The sequence below is a fragment of the Ovis canadensis genome, chromosome 14, assembly GCF_042477335.2.
Source record: "Ovis canadensis isolate MfBH-ARS-UI-01 breed Bighorn chromosome 14, ARS-UI_OviCan_v2, whole genome shotgun sequence".
Classification (NCBI taxonomy): domain Eukaryota; kingdom Metazoa; phylum Chordata; class Mammalia; order Artiodactyla; family Bovidae; genus Ovis; species Ovis canadensis.
Window position 1 is genome coordinate 56,530,057 of NC_091258.1, and position 20,696 is coordinate 56,550,752.

Sequence of the window (20,696 nt, forward strand, 5' to 3'; positions counted from 1 at the left end):
AGAGGAGGTTACTTCACGTCCGTCGCTCTTGGCAACCAGTGAGTACCACGCAAATTCTCACCAGGGCCTCGCTGTCCATTCCCTTATTGGTCAGATCAGATGTCGATCTCTGAGGCTATAGCCTATCCGGCGCCGGAGGAGGCGGAGGGCGGGCAAGATGAGAGAGTAGCGAGGCTTTCCGGAGGCAACCCGGATGTGTCGCTCAGCAGGTAATGTTGTGGGAAACCCAGAACTGGTGCCGAGGCCAGCTCGGCCCCTGCCCTGGACTGGACTAAGGAACCACGGCGCGGACCGAGCCAGGGTTTCAGGGGCAAGACAGGTGACGGAAATAAAGGACGCTTCTTCCAGGACAGGAATCTCCTGGTTCTTAAACTTTGGCCTGTAATCCAGCCTTTTAAAGAACACTCTGCAGTCGGGCTCCTGCCAAAGAGGCCCGGGCTTCGAGTGAAATGGGCTGTGTCCTAGAGAATCTGCCTAAGTGCCGTCTTGCATTCCCCTCATTAGATCGAGGCCGCTGATGGAAGGCAACCCCCCTGATGGCACTGGCCCCATGCATGTACCATTTGGGCACATTGTGGCCAATGAGAAATGGCGCGGTTCGCAGCTGGCACAGGGAATGCAAGGTCAGTGGGCTCCCTCTGAATAAGCCCTCTCTTACCTCATCCTGCTTTTTAAAAAGTTCCATCTATTGCCGTGTTTTCATCTAATGAACACGGAACTTATTTTCTTCTCTTTGTTTTAAGGGAAAATTAAACTCGTTTTTGAGGATGGCCTGACACCGATAGATTTTTACTTATCTAGCAAATCCTGCATTCTTTATATCACCGAAGCTGAGTTGGTGGCAGGAAATGGCTACAGAAAGAGACTTGTTCGGGTTAGAAATGTAAGTACTGAGTTAAATGGACTTCTTCCCCCTCCCTTGGAATAATCTGTATAAAACCATTGGCAATTGCACCCTTGGATAGCTGCTTTATCTTGAATGGAATTTTGTTACAGAATAGTTTCCTGTTTCTTTTCTTTTTTTTTTTTTTAAATTTTGAAGTCCAATAAACTTCAAGGGATTGTGGTAGTTGAAAAAACGCAGATGAGTGAACAGTATTTTCCAGCTGTACAGAAGTTTACTGTTCTAGATCTTGGGATGGTGTTGCTTCCAGTAGCCAGCCAGATGGAAGCATCCTGCCTCCTTATTCAGTTGGTAAGTACCCATTCCTACTCCTCCACAGTAACCCTGGTTTAGGACTTTTGACTGATCTTCCTGGATCCTTTTCTGACACCTGCCCTTATTAGCTGTATAATCCATGAAGCCAGTCTTTATCCATCTCTGGATTGGTTTCTAAAATCTTTTTGATGAATTTAAGCTCAGAAGCTCCCTCTGCAGCTAGCTGAGCTTGCTGCCCTGTCTGCTGCTGCTGCTAAGTCACTTCAGTCGTGTCCGACTCTGTGCGACCCCAGAGACGGCCGTCCCTGGGATTCTCCAGGCAGGAACACTGCCCTGTCTAGGCGAGCATATAACAAGGTGAACAAGTTGGAGACCTGATTTTTAACCTCTCAGGCTACGATGACTCCTTCGTGCACTGTTCTGCATTTAAGTTGGTGACGTTGTCAGTGGCTCCTTGGCCTCATCCCTCCATATCTTCTGTTCAGCATCAGAAATTCTGTCTGCAAGTTCATGTGCTGTTTCTTTTTAACCTAGTGGTTTTCCATTGTCCTCATTGATTATTCAGCATGGTTGTACATTAGAATTTCCTGGGGAACTTTCTTTTTAATTTTATTGGAATATAGTTGATTTACAGTGTTATGTTTCAGGTATATAGCAGAGTGATTCAGTTACACATACATTCGTTCTTTTTGAGATATTTTTTCTCATATAGATTATCATAGATTTTTGAGTAGAGTTCCCGTACTATACAGTAGTTCCTTGTTGGTTGTACATACACTATATAGTGGTGTATGTTAATCTTAAATCCTGTTTTATCCTTCCTCCCACCCCCATTCCCCCTTTCGTAACCATAACTTTGTTTTTAATATCTGTAAGTCTATTTCTGTTTTGCAAATAAGTTCCTTTGTATCATTTATTTAAAAAATTAGATTCCTTACAGAAGTGATATCATATGAGATTAGAATTTCCTGGGGAACTTTTAAAGTGATACATGAGCCTTACTTCAGACAAATTAAGAATCTGAACATGGGGGTCAGGCTTATGCGTCAATTTTTGTTGTGCTGTTTCTAAATCTCTCCCTCTGATGTGCAGCTGGGGTTGAGAACCACATTGGAAATGCAAACAGCCCTGTATAATTCACAAACCCTTCTCCAGACACTGCTCTTTTCTCTTACTTCACTCTTCCTGACTCACTTTGATTGAACGCTGTTACTATGTGCCTTCCTGTATCCACCTCTAACTGAAGACTGGGTTTCTCCTTTGATAGGCAAGCTTCTTCCAAGCCCTGTATCAGGCAGGTGGAGCCATCATGTAATCCTATACCACTGAAATGTTTCTTAGTGGACCATAGGACCATGTTTGAATTCTTTAGTGTAGGTTTTCATTGCTTTTATCCTAAGCATTCTAAAAATTCAAGTTTTTGTAGATTACTTTTTACCTCTCACTCCTTTGTGTAGTCATGCTGTTCATCTTTTAATAATTTTACTGATGCCTGAAAATTTATATTCATGGCACATATGAGAACATTTATAGTGGTAAATCAAGCTGAACCACATGGAAAAACTAAAACTAAACTTCCGCTAAACAAAAGGTTAAGAAAACCACAGGTCCTCTAGAGGGCGCTCATGTGCTTCTTTCGTTTCCGTTCAGGTTCAAGAGCAAACCAGAGAGCCCAGTAAAAACCCTTTTCTCAGGAAGAAACGGGCTCAGGTCTCTGAGCCGGCGCTCCTCCGAAGTGTGCAGCAGATCCCAGGAGTGGGGAAAGTGAAAGCCCCCCTCCTGCTTCAGAGGTTTCCAAGTATCCAGCAACTAAGCAATGCGTCTCTCCGAGAACTGGAGGCGGTAGTAGGACCAGCAGCAGCCCGGCGCATTCATGCATTCTTCACCCAGCCCAGGTGAGGGCTCCTCTCATGGGCATCTCATCATGGGACTGCAGGATCTTGTTTTCTTTTCACACTAAGAAAAGAGTTCCTCGGAGAAGGAAACGGCAACCCACTCCCATATCCTTGCGTGGGAAATCCCATGGGGAGTCTAGTGTGCAACAGTCCATGAAGTACAACAGGGCTGGACACAGCTTAGCGGCTAAACAACAAATGGCAGTTCTAGACAATGTATGAGAGCAAAAACTTGTAAGGAGTTGGGGGCTGGGGCTGAAACCAAAATCCTATTGTTTACAGATGTGAATGTCTATTTAGAAAAACCAAAATAAACTGCAAGCAAATATTTAAACTAAAAAAAGCAGAGTTCCTTTTACAATTAGGAAAAGATGAGAAGAGGCCTGAATGGAACCTGCCAGTGGTCCTGCGCTGTTCTCTGGCCTTAGGCATGCACTTCAATTAGTGGGCCTGCGCCAGACGGCACTGCCTTCATCCTGCTGGCATGACGTGGGCTGGTGGGCACTTTCCTAAGGGAACCTCAGATTCAGCAGAAAGCCAGCCTGGGAGGATTTTACTGTGTGACCTTGACCTTATCTATCATGGAAGGTGGCGGAAATGACTGTTTAAAGGAAACAGACCTACAATGAAGCACTGTTAGCATAAGCTCCTTGTTCCTGCTGGCAGAGCCACTGTTCTTCAGGTCTGATCTTAATATACCTGTGCTGTGAGGGTAGCTGCCAGTGTCAACAAACAATTGTACTGCCTTTTTTTCTTCCTTTCTGTCTCCCTTCCTGGTAGTTGCACAGTTTGTTTATAATCACTAAGCACGTCTTCTGAACACACAAGGCCTGGAGTCTGGAGTTCCCACTGTAAGATAAAAAGCCAGTATGTGTGAGGGACGGAAGAATGTGTTTGTAAATGGATAGCCCAGCAACCAAAAGATGCACAGGGCAGTGGCAGGGCCAGCTGAGGAGAGCTGGGGCTAGAGACCAAAATGTACAATCGCTCATCCAAAGAATAAGCACACTGAACAACAACAACTACACACACACACACACACACACACATATTGGAATATACTCGGCCATCAAAAAGAATGATGTTGGGTCATTTGTAAAGATGTAGATGGACCTAGTCTTTCATGCAAAGTGAAGTAAGTCAAGAGAAAAACAAATATATTAACACGTGTGGAATTCAGGAGAATGTTACAGAAGAACCTATTCGCAGGGCAGGAATAGAGATGCAAATATAGACAATGGACAGGTAGACACAGAGAGGTGGGGATGGGATAAATTGGGAGATTGTGATAGACATATATGCATGCCATGTGTAAAGTAGATAGCTAGTGGGAATTGACTATAGCGAACGGAACTCGACTTGATGCTATGTGGTGACTGAGATAGATTATATGGGGTTGAGGGGAGGAGATCCAAGAGAGAAGGGATATATGTATACATATAGCTGATTTGCTTCATTGTACACAAGAAACTAACATAACATTGTAAAGCAATTACACTCCAATTTTTTAAAAAAGACCACACAAAAAAAATAGAATTAAAGAGGCCATACATTTTCAAGGACACTAAGACATCTTGAAAGCTTCAAAGTCCTATTTTGTGAAATGTTAGTAATTTTTAAAAATATTTATATATTTACTTGGTTGCCCCAGGTCTTAGTTGTGGCACACTAGATCTTTACCTGTGGCATGCGAACTCTAAGTTGCCGCATGCGGGGTCTAGTTCCCTGACCAGGGGCTGAACCTGGGCCCACTGTATTGGGAGGGCAGAGTCTTAGCCACTGGACCACCAGGGAAGTCCCAGTAATTTTTTTTATTACTTTTTTTTTTACATACACACTGCTTATTTATTTACTTTTGGCTACACTGGGACTTAGTTGTTGCACACAGGCTTTCTCTAGCTTCAGAGAGCGGGAGCTACTCTCTCGTTTTGGTGCTCAGGCTTCTCGTGGTGCTGGCTTCTTTTGGGGTGCACAGGCTCTGGGCGCACAGGCTTCAGTAGTTGCAGCACACGGCTCAGTAGTTGTGACTGGATGGTCCTAGGGCGCTCAGGCTTCCAGAGTTGTGACACAGGGCTCATTAGTTGTGGCTCGAGGGCCTCAGAGTGTGCAGGCTTCAGGAGTTGTGGCTGCCTGGTTCCAGGGCACTTGGGCTTCAGTAGCTGGGGCACCCAGCTCTAGAGCACAGGCTTAATAGTTGTGGTGCAGGGGCTTAGTTGCCCTGCGGCCTGTGGAATCTTCCCGGACCCGGGATCAAACCCATGTCCCTTGCATTGGCAGGGAGAGTCCTATCCACTGCTCCACCAGGAAAGTCCAAACTTCTAAAAATCAAGTACAATAAAACTTCTGTGCGTTAGGGTAAGAAAGTGAAATCAAAGTGGAAACCATTAACTGAGGCAAATGAATGTGTTTACTTAAATATTTATACAAAAATATCAGTAAGAACAGTGGATACACTTTCCCAAATATGGTTGCTTCCCTTTTGACATTACACACTAGAAAATATTTTAAGTTCATTTATTCTCAAAATGACACGGCAGTGCTATATCTGTAGAAGATATATAACTTATACTATGTCAACAGTGAATCTTAGAATCACTATGTCATCCAATGTATAGCAAGATAAACCAGTGTCATTTTACAAAGTCAAATAGAGCTCTAAACTTGAGTCATTTACATCTTGACTTTGTACAATGTTTTTAACCCTTCCTAAAGACTCTTAAAATATACAATTATGTACTTTCTACTTTAAACAAAATGAGAAATGTTTTGAGTATCAAACAGTGTATTATCTACCTTGTAGACGGCATCTTCATCTAACACTGCCACTGTGTTAGCGACTTTTAAGTGACATAAAATGGAAGAAAAACTGCTCCTAAATGTTTTTTTTTTTTTAATCTAAAGTCATGACAAATTTGGCACTAGATTTTATCTGATATTATCTAGAAGTAATAGTAAAATCTTGTTCTAGGTTAATGATTCCCCCTTAGGTAGCAGGTCTTTGGGACAGTTTTCAGTAACACTTAATCTAGCATTATAGCCCCTCCCCCTGCCTGAGTTTGGGGTCATCTGAATTCCAAGTTAAGGAATTAATCTATGTATCACCCGAGCCTAAAAACTTACTAATAGGACCCATATAGGAAATCTTAACTGAACTCTGACATTAAGTAACTAAGAGTCCTAATTATAGTCGTTAAAAACAGCCATATTTCCACATTATTCTATTTACAATACTTTATATAATAAATAACTTGCAGCAGTATGGTTAGACTCCCCTAATTAAGTTTGTCTTCCACAAGCTTCTAGAGGCTTCTTGTTACTTACACTCAAGGACATATCAATTGTATGTTTATGCTCTGAGAAGATGGGATTTGAGCATATTGAGAAATCTTCCTCTGTGGCACAAACACGAAGGTCCAGTCAGTATGGGAAGCGCTCTCGCTTCTTCACGTCAGTACAAAGAGCTGTCGGTGTTGAGAAGGCTGAAGGGAGAGGAGAGCTTTTTCTTGACCGGAGGCATTGCGACACCAACCGACGGGAGGCACAGGGTGCTCGCCGACTTCTGTCTGTTCTTGTTGGTGCCCCAGCTCAGAAACGAGAGCTTTTTCGAGACTTTCTTGGTTTTATCAGTTTTGTCGTCAACATCGACGCCTAAGCAGATCATGGAGTAAGTCTTCTGCATGCCCACAGAGTAGGTGGCACATTTACTATGCTGTACCCAGAAAAAGAAGGACGGTTAAACGGTTGTTTTATCTTCCAAATAATTCTTTTTATTCTCAAAACCTGTCTTGATATGCTGTGATTATAGTGAAATGAATATTTTAGGCAGACCTATTTTTCTGTTATAGGAAGTAATCTATATACATGATTTAAATTATGAAAAGAATGGTTAGATCTCATTTAACCATTTTTAAAGTGTCGGTTAAAAATGGCTAGAAATCAAGGCGTCAGAGAAATGACTGCCAAGTTTTGAGACTCACATTCTGCACTCACGGCATCCTCTTTAAGTGATATAATTCTGAGATTCAGTGACTAATGCTGATATAGGATTCGGTTCTTACGAACAAGGACAATTCTTAAGGAATATACTCAACAGCAGTCATTTAGGCTAGGGACCACTACTCACTTTTAAAGGTCATTTACATCTGAAAAAGTGATACACACTCATGGTCAACAGTATTGAAATGCATCAGGTGAACAGCAGGTGTCCCTCCTACCTTTCAGCCCTGTCCACTGAGGCAACCACTATCTGTTACATTTGTAGAGATAACATCCATATACAGGTATTGATATGTCTCGAGTATACAGCACCATTTGTCTTTCCTTAAGAACACACTGTGTACACGGGATTACACCCTGCTTTCTTCGCTTAATGTATCCTGGATTTCAGCCCACATCAGTAGACATGGCTGGCGGCTCAGATGGTAAAGAATCCGCCTGCAATACAGGAGACTTGGGTTCAATCCCTGAGTCAGGAAGGTCCCCTGGAGAAGGGAAAGGCAACCCACGCCAGTATTCTTGCCTGGAGAATCCCACGGATAGAGAAGCCTGGTGGGCCACAGTCCACAGGATTGCAAAGAATCAAACACAACTGAGTGACTAAGCACGTTCTCTTTAAAGGACAACAGAATCCATGGTAACAAGGTTATGATTACATTTTTCCAGTTTCTTAAACTGATGAAATAAACATAAAATTTACCATTTTAACGACTTGTGGCCTTAAGTATACTCACACTGCTATGCAGCCATCACCACCACCCACCTCCAGAACTTATCCAGCTTCCCCGAGTGAACTCCATGCCCACTCAACACTACTGTTACCTTTTTTAGGATTGTGCAGGACTCAAATGGGAAATGTGAAGGAATTTGTTTTCTAAAGACTTCCATGGGAGTTATCACATGCTTCTAAGGTTTGCCTAATACTGAGATTACTTTGCTCACAGAATGTTTACTGACCATCTACCTTGTTCCAGGCACTGAAATCAGGCTGTATGTATAAGCAGACATACAATATATATCTGAAGCCATTGGGCACATTGTTCATAATATAAATCCAGGAAAGGAGTTTGAGTGGTGCAGCAAGAAAGGAGGGCACTTCACGATAAAATATCCCTCCTGAGTTCGGCACCTCTGGATAAAGACGCTTCTCCTTTTCTATTAATATAAAACTGCCCATTAGACTTGCCTGGTGCTCTAGTTGTTGCAACTTGGCACTTTCACTGTGGTGGCCTGGGTTCTTGGGGAACAAGATCCCAAAAGCCACACAGCGTGGCCAAAAAGACAGGAAAGAAACTCACTCTGTACCCGTCAGCAGCTTCTCCTCATTCCCTGGTGCCCCAGCCTCTGGTAAGCACTAACCTACATTCTGTTTCTGTGAATCTGCGTATTCTGAACACTTCTTAATGGAGTCACACCCTCATTCACTCTCTGACCCTCTCTAGTCTGAGTTCTGTTGCTACTTCCCCATGAAAGAGTGTCCTCTGGGGGACTTCCCTGGCGGTCCAGTGGTTAGGACTCTGCGCTTCCACTGCAGGGGTTACGGGTTTGATCCCTGGTGGGAACTAAGATCCCATGTGCCATGCGGTGCGGCCCAAACGAAGTGTCCTTTTGCCCTGCTGCCAGGTACAACAATCAGCTCTGTTCACATCGTTCTCCACCTCTTAGCTGTGTTCAATACAAACCACCACTCTCCTCTGCAGGACTTTCTTCTCTTGGTTCCAGAAGCCCCTTTTTATCCCACCTTCACATCTACTTTGCACTCCCTTTCGCTCCTACTTGGGGATCTTAATCCCCCAACCAGGGATTGAACCTGCATCCCCTGGACTGGAAGCACAGTCTTAACCACTGGACCACCAGGGAAGTCCCCCATATGTGCCCCTTCACATGGCTGGATCTTCCTGACCCCCAGATGCTTATGGTGTCTCTTCGAGGTTTAGTCCTCAGCCCTCAACCCCTCAAGGGTAATTTCACTTAGTGTCTTACAGCTTGAAACATCAACTCTATGCTGATGATCCTCAAATATTTATTTCTAGCTCTGACATTTTCCGTGAACTAAAGATGTGACTACTCAGCTGCCTACGTCACCTTGACGTGTCTCTTGGGTGTCTCATGGCACGTGAAACACTCACAGCACAGCACTTGTGTTTTCTCTCCTCTGCCCTCCTCACCCCCAGCCCCAGGATTTCCCATAATGAAAAATGATGCACTTGTTCAAGCCAAAAATCAAGGAGCCCTCCCCTTGTCTACCATCCTTTCTACACAACTCATCTACAAATTTGTCAGCTCTGCCTCCCAGTTAAGTCACAGGCACATCCACCTCTCTCCACCCCTTAGTGTAAAGCTGCTAACATCACTGGCCTGGGTGACTGCCACGGCCAGCTCGCTCTGCAGCCACGTGGCCAGCCTCCAGGCAGCAAGAGAGCCTTCTACAATAAACATCAGAGCACACCATTCCCCATCTCATAAGGTTTCAACCTTCCTTCACTACCAAGGAAGCACTGCCTGTCTCCCACCTCATTTTTCACCACGCTGGCCCTTTGTCACGATGCTCCAGCTGAAAGGCCTTTTAGTTCCTCTAGCAAGTGAAGCTCAGTCCTGCCAGTGGGTCTGGTATCTGCACCTGTTGGTGCCCCTGTCTATATGCTCTTTTTTCTTGGGGTGGGAGGGTGGGCATGCTATGCTGCGTGGTATGTGGGATCTTAATTCCCCAACCAGGGATTGAACCCACACCTATTACATTGGAAGTGCAGAGTCTTAACCACTGGACCACTAGGGAAGTCCCCGTATGCTTTGCTTATACCTCTTCACATGGCTGGTTCCTCCTGACAGTCAAGCCTCAGTGCAGCCCTGCCCAGAGGTCCCTCCCAGCCCCAATCATCCTAGCTCATTACACATGTTATTTCCTTCACAGCACTTACCAAAATCACAACTACTTCTTTACTTATTTAATGCCAGCTTTGTGGGGTAGGACCTTATCTTATTTCAGCTGGAGCTCCAACACCTGAGAAGAGCCTGGCACACAACTGATGCCCAATCAATAGTTGCTGAATAACAGAAGTATCCAATGTACAAAATTAAATGCAGCGAGTACAGAAGAGCATGAACGCGACAGCTCCTCCTCCTTGGGGACACAGAAGAATAGAACTGTGCCTGTGAACTTGCACGGGCTCAGACACGTCCCGAGATCTCACAGGAAAGTGCTAACACTCCTGAGAAGAGCATCTGCCACACACCTTCTGTACCATTTGAATATGTATATTTTTAAACCATGAGTATGTATCACTTTTGCAATGGAAAAGAATTTAATCAGAAAGATAGATCCACTGGTTCTTTTATCTTTAAGATTTTTTTTTAAAAAAGCTTTCCAGTGATTTCTCTGACCCAAGTTGAACACATTCTCAGTGATGACAAGCTTAGGAGCTCAGTCATTTGTGGCATGTTACAAATGCAGGCAGGCGGCAGGGGTCCTGGTAAAAACCTCTGAGGCTGGACTCACCCTGACTTCACTCCACATCACTATTTACTGCCGGGGGCATCAGTACTCACCATGGACGATGTGGCATCCAGGAGGCTCACGACCTTCATCTCAATGTCATTCTGGCCAAAGCTCTTCAGCATTTTCATAACCTCACTCAGCGTCAGCCACTTACAATCCACGTCTTGAATGGCAACAATATAATCCCCTTCCTTGGTTCCTGCCTCCTAAAAAACACATGATTTCAATACAGGTCAACATTCTGTTCACTGAAATCCCTGCAGTAGTTCCCAAGTTCATTAACAAAATAGTTATCTGCATAAGTTAACTTCAAGAAGGCAAGAATTGTGGTGGGTGTGGAGGGTATAGGAGGTGGGGCCCAAGACAGATGGATACATGAAAACAAATAGCTGATATATTTTGTTGTACAGCAGAAACGCAACATTGTAAAGCAATTATACTCCAATTTAAAAGAAAAAAAGGCAAAAATTAATCTGTTTCTCTTTGGGCAAGAAAGGTATGAAAGGCCTTGCACATAAAACCAGGCCTTTTACTTAGAAGAGCCCTAAATCAAATCACCCCAGTATATTTGTGTGGACAGCACTCTTTATCCTGGTAGCTCAGATGGTAATGAATCTGCCTGCAAAGCAGAAGACCCAGGTTCTATCCCTGGGTTGGGAAGATCTCTTAGTGAGGGGAATGGCTACCCACTCCAGTATTTTTGCCTGGAGAATCCCATGACAGGGGAGCCTGGCAGGCTACAGTCCATAAGGTCACAAAGAGTCAGACATGACTGAGCAGCTAACACTTAACTCTGTCCTTTACCAGATTGACTGTCTGAAAAGGTGCCAGTGAGTTTTGCTTCCAATCTAGAAGGATCCATGCTTACCGCAGCAGAGCAGTATGGATCCAGGAAGTGGACTTGAACTGGGGAGTTTCCTCTCAGGGTGAACCCCAAGTCCCCTTCTTCTGCAGTGAAGTGAATACTTCGAGGAGCCGTCCATCTCTTGTTAGCCGAAAACACAGATAAAGGACCCTTGGGAAAAGAGCATCATTAGGTTAGGATCTGAAGGCTGAGTCAGGCATTTGAAAGCTAAAGGAAATGATGCCTTGTCGTCCTTACAGATTTCATTCAGCCCTGGTCAAAAGACTCCTGATACCATCTGCAATAATCTGCGCTACAAAGTCATACAAGAACGTTCATTGCCATTTTCTCTAAAAGATTGATATATTTAAAACAAAATTATGTTATATAGCATCTCTACATACTTGCAACTTATAAAAAAGCCTTCCCCTCAAGTCATTATGAAATAAATGTTCAACATACCAGCTTTTGGAAGAAGTCTGTTACTGTCACTTTAGAGAACTGTGGGAGTATAATTTCAACTTCTCGCTCAGTTTTAGCTGGAAAAGAAGGTTAAAAGTAAAAGCATAAGTGATTCTGTAATTGAAAGTTATTTTTGAAAACCCAGGCCTAAGTCCATTTGGGTATCTACTATGAGCTATACCCCACTCTGGGGCTGGGACAGATAGTGATATAACACAAATTCCCTGCCTTCAAGGGAGCTTATTTGCATTCTAGTGCAGCAGTCCCCAGCCTTTTTGGCTCTAGGGACCCATTTTGTGGAAGACAGTTTTTCCATGGATCAGGGAGCAGAGATGGTTTCAGGATGATTCAAGTGTGTTACATTTATTGGGCACTTTATTTCTATTTTATGGCAATCTCAGGATATTCTGCCTTGACTTTAGGGTTAGGATTCATGCTCCTACAAGAATTGAATGTTGTGGCTGATCAGACAGGAGATGGCGCTCAGGCGGTAATGGCAAGCGATGGGGAGCGGCTATAAATACAGGTAAGACTTTGCTGGCTCGCCCCCTGCTCACCTCTTGCTGGGAGGCTTGTTTCCTAACAGGCCATGGCCTGGTACCGGTCTGAGGCCCAGGGGCTAGGGACCCCTGTTCTAGTGGACATCCTCTGATACTCATAAAATCCTACTGAGAAGTAACTTACATTTCAGGTGTGGCTGTTGGGGAAATACCATGCTTTCAACACTTAAGTTTTGGGCAAGACGTGCTTCCCCTTTTCATTATTAACATGCAACGTGAGGATTTCACAGTGAGAAGTGGGTTTGCCAAATCACGCGCATCCATAGCTAAATAGCTCCGCCATCATACTCATGGCACTGCAGCCATGAAATTAAAAGACGCTCGCTCCTTGGAAGAAAAGCTGTGACACCTAGAGAGCATATTAAAAAGCAGAGGCATTACTTTGCCGACAAAGGTCCGTCCAGTCAAAGCTAAGGTTTCTTCAGTAGTCGTGTACACATGTGAGAGTTGGACCATAAGATTTGGATGTCTAAGCACCATAGACTTGGACCAAGGCTGAGCACTGAAGAATTGATGCTTCTGAACTGTGATGCTAGAGAAGACTCTTGAGAGTCCCTTGGACTGCAAGGGGATCAAACCATTCAATCCTAAAGGAAATCAATCCTGAATATTCATTGGAAGAACTGATGCTGAAGTTGAAGCTTCAACACTTTGGCCATCTGATGCGAAGAGATGACTCATTAGAAAAGACCCTGATGCTGGGAAAGACTGAGGGCAAGAGCAGACAAAGAGTGACAGAGGATGAGATGAATGACATCACTGACTCAATGGACATGAGTTTGAGCAAACTCAGGGAGATAGTGAAGAACAGGGAAGCCTGGCATGCTGAGTCCATGGGGTCACAAAGAGCCGGATACAACTTAGCAACTGAACAACAAGCCAACCCTTCCCACAAGGCTAGTCAGTGTTTATCAAAAGATCCCAGTGCAGGCTAAGAATACATGAAAAACAATTTATAAAAAAAAGAAAATCTGGGGAAGAAGACTGGCAATGCCAAGAAAGCTGAACCTCTGTATTCACAGGATAACCCTGTGGTTTCTTTCTGTTTCACACAGCACTGGGCTCAGGCAGGCTGCTCATCTACTACAAGACTGGTGCTACCACCCCCAGAAAACCTCACCAGGAGCTGTGCGTCTCCCTCCTATGGAGGTTGTCTCTACTTTGTAGCCACAGACCGCACTGCATGGACAAGGTTGCCACGGAAGTAGCCTGTGTCCATAAAGGAGAATTCTTGAGTGCATTCTTGTTTCCACCAACCATCTTGGTCATCTGGAGCAAAGACTTTGATCCCTCTACGCCTGCATTGCCTCATCTTTAAGACAAGGGTGAGAATGAGTAGAATGAAATTCTATATACATCTGAGGCTTAATGTTGTTCCTCAGTTCAGTTCAGTTCAGTTCAGTTCATTCCAGTCCAGTCACTCAGTCGTGTCCAACTCTTTGCGACCCCATGGACCACAGCACACCTGGCTTCCCTGTCCATCAACTCCTTGGCAGATCTCAAATCCTCAACAGACATTAGCCAACTTTACTACTGACAAACTCGGGATTCTAGCTTGAAAGGGGTTCTATCTCTAGAAGCTTGTCCCTGAAAATGGGATGGAACTTCAGAGACTGGGGACAGAGGTGTAGGGAGTCGGGTGGGAGGGGGCTTGGGCAAAGGGGGGTTCCCTCAATTGGGCTACTTCACTCCCTTTCTTCTAACTCCTGGAAAGAGTCTAGTCATTTTTAACTGAAAGGTCACCTCTTCAGGCAACCGTCCACCTCCCAACTCCTGCCCTTCAGGGCAGAACTGACCACTACCTCCCCAAGGGCTGCAGCAACTAACCAGTTTATTTCCGTATTTCTAAACTCAAGACAGTGCTCAACACCTTAGAGATGCTTAGAAAGTGCTGGTGGTACAAGATCTCATTTATATGTGGAATCGGAAACAAACTCATCAGCATCTATTTATGATTTTTTTAAAAAAAAAAAACCTCAACAAAGTGGGTACAGAGGGAACAAGCCTCAACATAATAATGGCCACATATGACAAGCCTTGAAAAATTCTCCTCTAAGATGAGGAACAAGACAGGGATGCCCACCCACTCTTACAACTTTTATTTTACATGGTACTGGAAGTCCTAGCCATAGCAATTAGACAAGGAAAAAAAAATTATTAGGCATCCAAATCAGAAAGGAGTAAAACCGTCACCATGAGCAGATGACATACTACTACAAACAGAGAACCCTAATTGTTGTTCAGTAGCTAAGTCATATCTGACTCTGTGCAAACCCATGGACTATATTTGAACTAATGAATGAATTCAGTAAAGTTGCAGGATATGAAATCAATAAACAGAAATCCATTATATAAACAAATCCAGTATATAACAAACTATCAGGAAGAGAAATTAAGAAAGCAATCTAATTTACAATTATATCAAAAATAATAAAATACACAGAGATAAATTTACCCAAGGAAGTGAAAGATCTCTATACTGCAAACTATAAGACACTGTTAAAGAAACTGAAGAAAACACAAATAAATGGAAAGATATTCCATGTCTGTAGACTAGAGAAGTTATATTGTTAAAATGTCCAATTGTTTTATATATACACACACACACACACACACACACACACACACACACACATTTGGATATTGTTATAATATCCAAAGCAATCTACTGATTCAACGCAATCACTATCAAAAATCCAATGGCATATTTAACAGAACTAGAACAAATAATTCTAAAATTTGTATAGAACCAAAAAAGATCCCAAATAGCCAAAACAATCTTGAGATAAAAGAACAAAGCTAGAGCTCCAGCATGAAATCATGCTCCTTGATATCAATTATAGTATGAAGTTACAGGAATCAAAACAGTATAGCCTGGGCACAAAAACAGACACACAGGTCAATGAAACACCTTCCAAGACCAAGCCTCAGAGGAGGAATAAGGATGCACGTGGTTTTCAAATCATGCATTCGGAGGTAACAGACAGATAGCAAAGTGCAGATTTCCATTAAAATAGTGGTATGTGGGTGGGTACAGAGCTAAGGGAAAATGTCAAGGTAAAAGGCAGTTCCTGGGGTCTCCTGACTATCAGTAATAGCTACAACCCCAGAGGAGGTCATGAGACTTCAAGGAAAGGAATCTAAAGGAAGGAACCAGGGAGAGGAGACCCTCAAGGATGCCAAGAGGGGAGACAGGGATTGGGCAAGGCAGTCAGCGAAGAGTGGGAAGGAAAGTCGGAGCACAACCAAGGTGGCAGGACCCTGACATCACAGGTGGCAATATGAGGGGCAGGAGGGGGTCAGCTATCACTAAAGGGTCAAAAAAGACCATAAAGGAGGCCCCAGATCTAAGAGTGAGAAGGTAAGGACTCCAGGGCAAGAGGAGCACTTGAGCAGCCCTGCCTCTCATGCAGCACACCCTGCACTGGCACCCACGCCACTCACAGACGATGTCGGGAGCATCGGTCAAGTTCAGGAGGTCATCGTCCTCCCGGAGCTGAGAGTACTTAAGCTGGGACCGCTGGCGTGCCGCGGACAGCACCTCCTGCAGCACCTCGATGTTGCGGAGCTTCTTGCACAGGCTGGCCTCCCTCATGGACTCCTCGTGGTGGGTAACAGCTCGGCACAGATGGGATTTCCCTGCCCACAGAAAATCAACACCACCGGTCACGTGTAACAAATGCAACGTGACTACTTCATGGAGAGCCTGAGTGCCCAAGGATCTGCCCAGAAAGGTGGACATTCTCTTTCCTGAAGGATCTGCCTGGAAGGCTTCAGTCCCTCTGAACTGTGTGTGCAGTATGCTCATTTGTGTCTCTAGAACTATCATTCAGCAAACATTTACCAAATGTTCTAGGCATTAGAGATAAAGCAAAAGCTAGCCTCTATATTCACTGAGTTAAAATAACCAGCAAAGAAATGTATAATGGGTCATGCGGCATTAAGGTTCTGGAGAAAAATAAAGCAGAAACAAAAGTAATAGGCAGATGTAGTAATTGAGAAGATGGAGAATGAGGAGTCGCCGTTCTATGATGTGTGATCAGAAAAGGCCTTTTAGGAGGTTAACTTAAGTAGAGCCCTGAAGCATTCCTAGAAGAAGTGCAGCAAGTGCAAAGGCCCTGGGACAGGAGCATGCCTGAATGTTTAAGGACAACAAGGGGCTTGGAAGTTTCGCTGGGGAGAGTGAAGGCTGCAGAGAAGGATGGAGAATGAGGCCAGAGAACGCAGGTGAAGACTCCTATCATTCTCTGGGTGAGAAGGGAGCATGAGGGCTCCTGGTAAAAAGCTGGGCAAGCTGTGTGACCTCTCTGGACCTCTCTCTCCTCAAATGAAAACTGGGTATCATACCACATCTATCTCATAGGGTTGGGTGAGGTTTAAGCGAGTTAATATCTATTAAGCAGGCACCAAGTAAGCATGGCTTAGACCAGGGTAGTAGGTAAGAACTGATCAGATTTGGGATATTTTTCTAGGTAGAGTCAACAAGATTTGCTAATCAAAGATGGATGAGAAAGAAAGATGAAGGTAAAGAGTGAGTCCTAGGTTTCTGGCCTGCAAACCTAGAAAGATGGAGTCACCATCACTGAGATGGGGAAAGTGCATGTGCGGGATGGGGGGCAAGTTTGAGTGGTGGAAGAACTCAGATTTGGACACAGAAAACTTGCTCTGAGATCTGTTAGAGACCAAACTAGGACAATTCATTCTCGGCTCTTAAGTGTGGCCTATGAAACGCGTGCTTCCAGAATAGGATGACTAAGGACCATTCCCTGGACCACTAGGGAGCCGGAAGACTGCCAAAGCTCTGGCTCCACTGTGGGAGAGCTGGGCGCACACAGAACCCATGAGAACACAGCTCTGGAAGCCCGCTGAGGTTAGAGGACTATGCCTCCTGGTTTCTGAATCCAGAGTGGCCACAATGACTCAGAAGACCTACTCCCCAGGCCCTTCCCTGGCAACCTGTCTGGGGTTGTCAATGAGTGGGAGCAGCTGGATGGGTCAGACAGGACACAAGGGAGGAAGGGAGCAGGAGAGCCAACACGCACCCAGTAGTTGGCGCTGATGAACATTCTTCAGGGTGCCCAAGGGTGTCAGTCCCTCTGGCATGTGGCTGTAGAGCTGGGACAGGCACTTCTCCTGGTGGTCCTCATCTTCACCAGGCTTCACTGCAACAGGAACCGCAAGATAGATCCTTTTTTCATGACCGTGGTGCAGCCTTTATACATGGCTCCACAGACCCACAGAGAAATCCCGCTTTCAACTACATCCCCAGCTTAACAAGGCCCTTGGAATAATAGGTCTCCTTTCCACCCCTGGCCACACCCAGGCAATCCAGCCCAAGGTCTTTGTGCAGGGGGGCCAGTCTCACTCTAGGGGCTCATGATTTGGCTCCAAGCCCCTGATCTCTGTCTCCTTCCAGTCACCCATCTCACGAACCTCCAAGCACAGCCCTGCCTTAAACCTCTGAGGGCCTCCCTGCCTGCACCCTCCCTGGTATATGTCCATTCCTAACCTCACCAAACCACCCACCGCTACCTCAACAGCCTCCGTTCCAGGACCCAGTCAGATCCTGTTCTCACTCTAGCTGGAAAAGTCCCCCTCAGAGTCCCAAGGCTAACTCAGATGGCCATGCCTGCCTCAGAGGAACCTCCATGACTATACCAAGGACTCCAACCTCTGCCCCATTTGTATTCCTACCTCAGTGACTGAGGCATTGAGCATTCCTATTGGTTCACCCGACCAGTCCCGCTCAAAAGACTATAATCATCCCAGCAGGAGCAGCTAAGACAGAGAGCCTTCCATATATGGAGCATTATATAGCTTTGCACAGAGGCACTTAGTTTTCACAATAGCTTGTGAGATAGGATCTCTTCATATTCCCGTTTTATAGTTGAGAAAACAGGCACAGAGCAGCTAAGTAACTTGCCCAAGATCACCTAGCTAGTAAATGACAGAGCTGAGATGTGAACCCAGGAAGTCTGGCCCCAGAGGATGGCTTTTCCATTACTTGGAGGGCAGCCTTGATGAGCATGAAAATCAATGAAAGTCCCTTTCCCACCTACAACCTCAGATCAGAGCCAAGACTAGGGGGAGAGTGAGGCATTTACCCCAGGCTGAAATTTTAAGCAGGTGCTCTAAACCCAGCCACCAAGATATATATGATAGTTTAATACAATTTTCTAAGTATCAAAATGAACATCAAATTTCCTTTGTTTCATGCTCCAGTGTGCCTCAGCATACCACTGTTATTATCTGCATCTTCATTTTCTTTTATTAATTTGTTTTTGACCACACCACACAGCATGTGGGGTCTTAATTCCCTGACCAGGGATCAAACCCGTGCTTCATGAAGTGGAAGCACGGAGTCTTGACCACTGGCCTGCCAAGGAAGTCCCAGCCGGTGTCTTCATTTAAAGTTTTCAGGTGTCTTCTTTTAAATTTTAATCACCGTGGATTTTTGCCTCAGTTTTGATTCATCTACAATTACATGTTAAAACATTATCTCAATTACTGAGTTCAAAATCTAAGGGCATCCCCTTAGATTTTGTGTTTGAGGTGAGTATCTCCCCGATCTAGTCCTGGTCCTAGATTCCAGGTGAAATATCTCCATGAAGCTGTCAGCTCCACCCCAGGCAGAAGAAATGCTACCCCCTCCCCCTCCCACAGCAGTACCACATCACCCCTAATCCCACCCTGTGTGACAGCTGCCTGGGCCCAAGTGTAACCCCCACCCTCTGCCCCCAGGCTGTTGAGCATCTCTCAGGCAAGCAGAAAGCTCTCGCTCAGCTCAGTGTCACCCAGAGGCAGCAAGCCTGCAACCCTGACCAAAGCCTGGAGCCCCAGGCCGCCCAGCCTTACGCTGGTGGTCGATGAGCAGGGTGGCTGTGAAGTAGTGGGCCAGGGCTTCATAGTGGTGGGCCTTCACGCAGGCCAGGCTGGCCCAGGAGTACGGGATGTTCTCCTTCACCGGCTCCTGGTTCATGGCTGCGTGCAGCTGCCGATAGACCTCTCCCACCTAGAACGGAAGGAGCGCTGGGAGTGAGGAGCCTGGCACAGGGGCCCTCACGTATCCGGGCTGCAGAACAAGAGCCCTTTCTTCTCTGTGGCGGCCCCTGCCAGAGGCCACTCCACAGTCTGGGAGCTATTCCAAGGGCTCCCAGCGTTGTCAGTGTCAGAGTTGACAGGGAGACTGGGCCACCGTCATTATGCTGGTCTTTAGGCTCAGCTGCAGATGGAATCAGTGATCCATATCTGAAACACCAACTTGCCAACAAAAGGCAAGCCAGCGCTCTGGCCGGCCAGGGCGGGCATGCTGCCCAGGTCACAGGCAAGCTGCCGTGGGAAGCCCCTGCCGCCTCCAGGGGGCCCACACCAACGCAGCCTGCTCGCCCCAGAAGTCAGGGGAAACAGCAAGGCTCACCTTGGCCGCTTCCTGAGCCACCTTCACCAGGAGGAAGAACTCGTTCTGGAGCCCGGGGAGGCAGACCTTCTCAAACGTGCTTTCTTGGGCTTGTGCCAGCATCATTTTGACCAGCACACTGAGCATGGCGGGGCTCATGTCGTAGCTTGGAGTGTGAGTAAACGTCTCCTTCAGGTAGTTTAAAACCCCTGCAATTGGAATTGTTTTGAGCATTAGTTAGGAATAGCCTGTTTATTTCACCATGCTGCTCAAGAATATAAAAAATGATGAAGCAAAAATATGAAACTAGTGTCCCAAAGCATCTCTAGAAAACTCCGATTCTCAATTACCATGAAAACCTGCAATTCCACTCCTGGGTTTAACCCCACAGAATTGAAAGCAGTGACTTAAACTGATATTTATACAAGAATGCTCATGGCAGCATTATTCCTAGTAACCAAAAGGTAGAAACTCAAATGTCCATCGACATTTGTGATACGAGGATAAATCAAGTGTGGTCTATACATACAATGGAGTATTTTCAGCCTTGGGACTTCCCTGGTGACCCAGTGGCTAAGACTTCTTACTCCTAGTTCAATCCCTGGTCAGGGAACTAGATCCCACACGCCGTAACTAAGATCAAAGATCCCTTGTGCTGCAACTAAGACCTGGAGCAGCAAAATAAATAAAATAAATATATATTTTTTAAAAGGCAAGGGCTTCCCTGGTGGCTCGGTGGTAAAGCATCTGCCTGCCAATGCAGGAGACATGGGTTTGATCTCTGGTCTGGGAAGGTCCCACATGCTGCTAAGCAACTAATCCCCTGCACCGCAATTACTGAGACTGTGCTCTAGAGCCCAGGAACCACAACTACTGAGCTCACAGGCT

General features: G+C 45.3%; 2 protein-coding genes across 4 annotated transcripts in view; one reads left to right on the plus strand and one right to left on the minus strand.

The window, feature by feature from the left end:
- Positions 1-21: 21 nt before the first annotated feature.
- On the plus strand, positions 22-3,397 carry FAAP24 (FA core complex associated protein 24). 2 transcript variants are annotated; one of them, XM_069549004.1, is made up of 5 exons: positions 22-209; positions 505-623; positions 744-883; positions 1,043-1,195; positions 2,810-3,397. In XM_069549004.1, the coding sequence occupies exons 1-5, from the start codon at positions 100-102 to the stop codon at positions 3,056-3,058; spliced, it is 771 nt and encodes a 256-aa protein (XP_069405105.1). In that variant the 5' UTR covers positions 22-99; the 3' UTR covers positions 3,059-3,397. The 2 variants fall into 2 exon arrangements, with proteins under 2 accessions (XP_069405105.1, XP_069405106.1); XM_069549005.1 differs by having other exon boundaries at positions 192-319.
- A 2,059-nt stretch (positions 3,398-5,456) lies between these two features.
- Positions 5,457-20,696, minus strand: part of RHPN2 (rhophilin Rho GTPase binding protein 2) — a 70,882-nt gene continuing 55,642 nt past the window's right edge. Inside the window, exons 8-15 of one of the 2 annotated variants that reach the window (XM_069549002.1) lie at positions 19,830-20,017; positions 19,268-19,424; positions 17,455-17,574; positions 15,857-16,051; positions 11,853-11,929; positions 11,415-11,561; positions 10,597-10,752; positions 5,457-6,763 (exon numbers count right to left, since the gene is read on the minus strand). In XM_069549002.1, the coding sequence (XP_069405103.1) occupies positions 6,503-6,763; positions 10,597-10,752; positions 11,415-11,561; positions 11,853-11,929; positions 15,857-16,051; positions 17,455-17,574; positions 19,268-19,424; positions 19,830-20,017 (1,301 nt within the window). In that variant the 3' untranslated portion in view covers positions 5,457-6,502. The remainder of the gene's footprint in view (positions 6,764-10,596; positions 10,753-11,414; positions 11,562-11,852; positions 11,930-15,856; positions 16,052-17,454; positions 17,575-19,267; positions 19,425-19,829; positions 20,018-20,696) is intronic. The other variant, XM_069549003.1, reaches the window with a different exon arrangement.

Coding starts and splice junctions, on each gene's coding strand:
- FAAP24 (XM_069549004.1), top strand. CDS start 100: ATGTCGATCTCTGAGGCTATAGCCTATCCGGCGCCGGAGGAGGCGGAG. Junction 624..743: donor GCTGGCACAGGGAATGCAAG/GTCAGTGGGCTC, acceptor CTTTGTTTTAAG/GGAAAATTAAACTCGTTTTT. Junction 884..1,042: donor GACTTGTTCGGGTTAGAAAT/GTAAGTACTGAG, acceptor TAAATTTTGAAG/TCCAATAAACTTCAAGGGAT.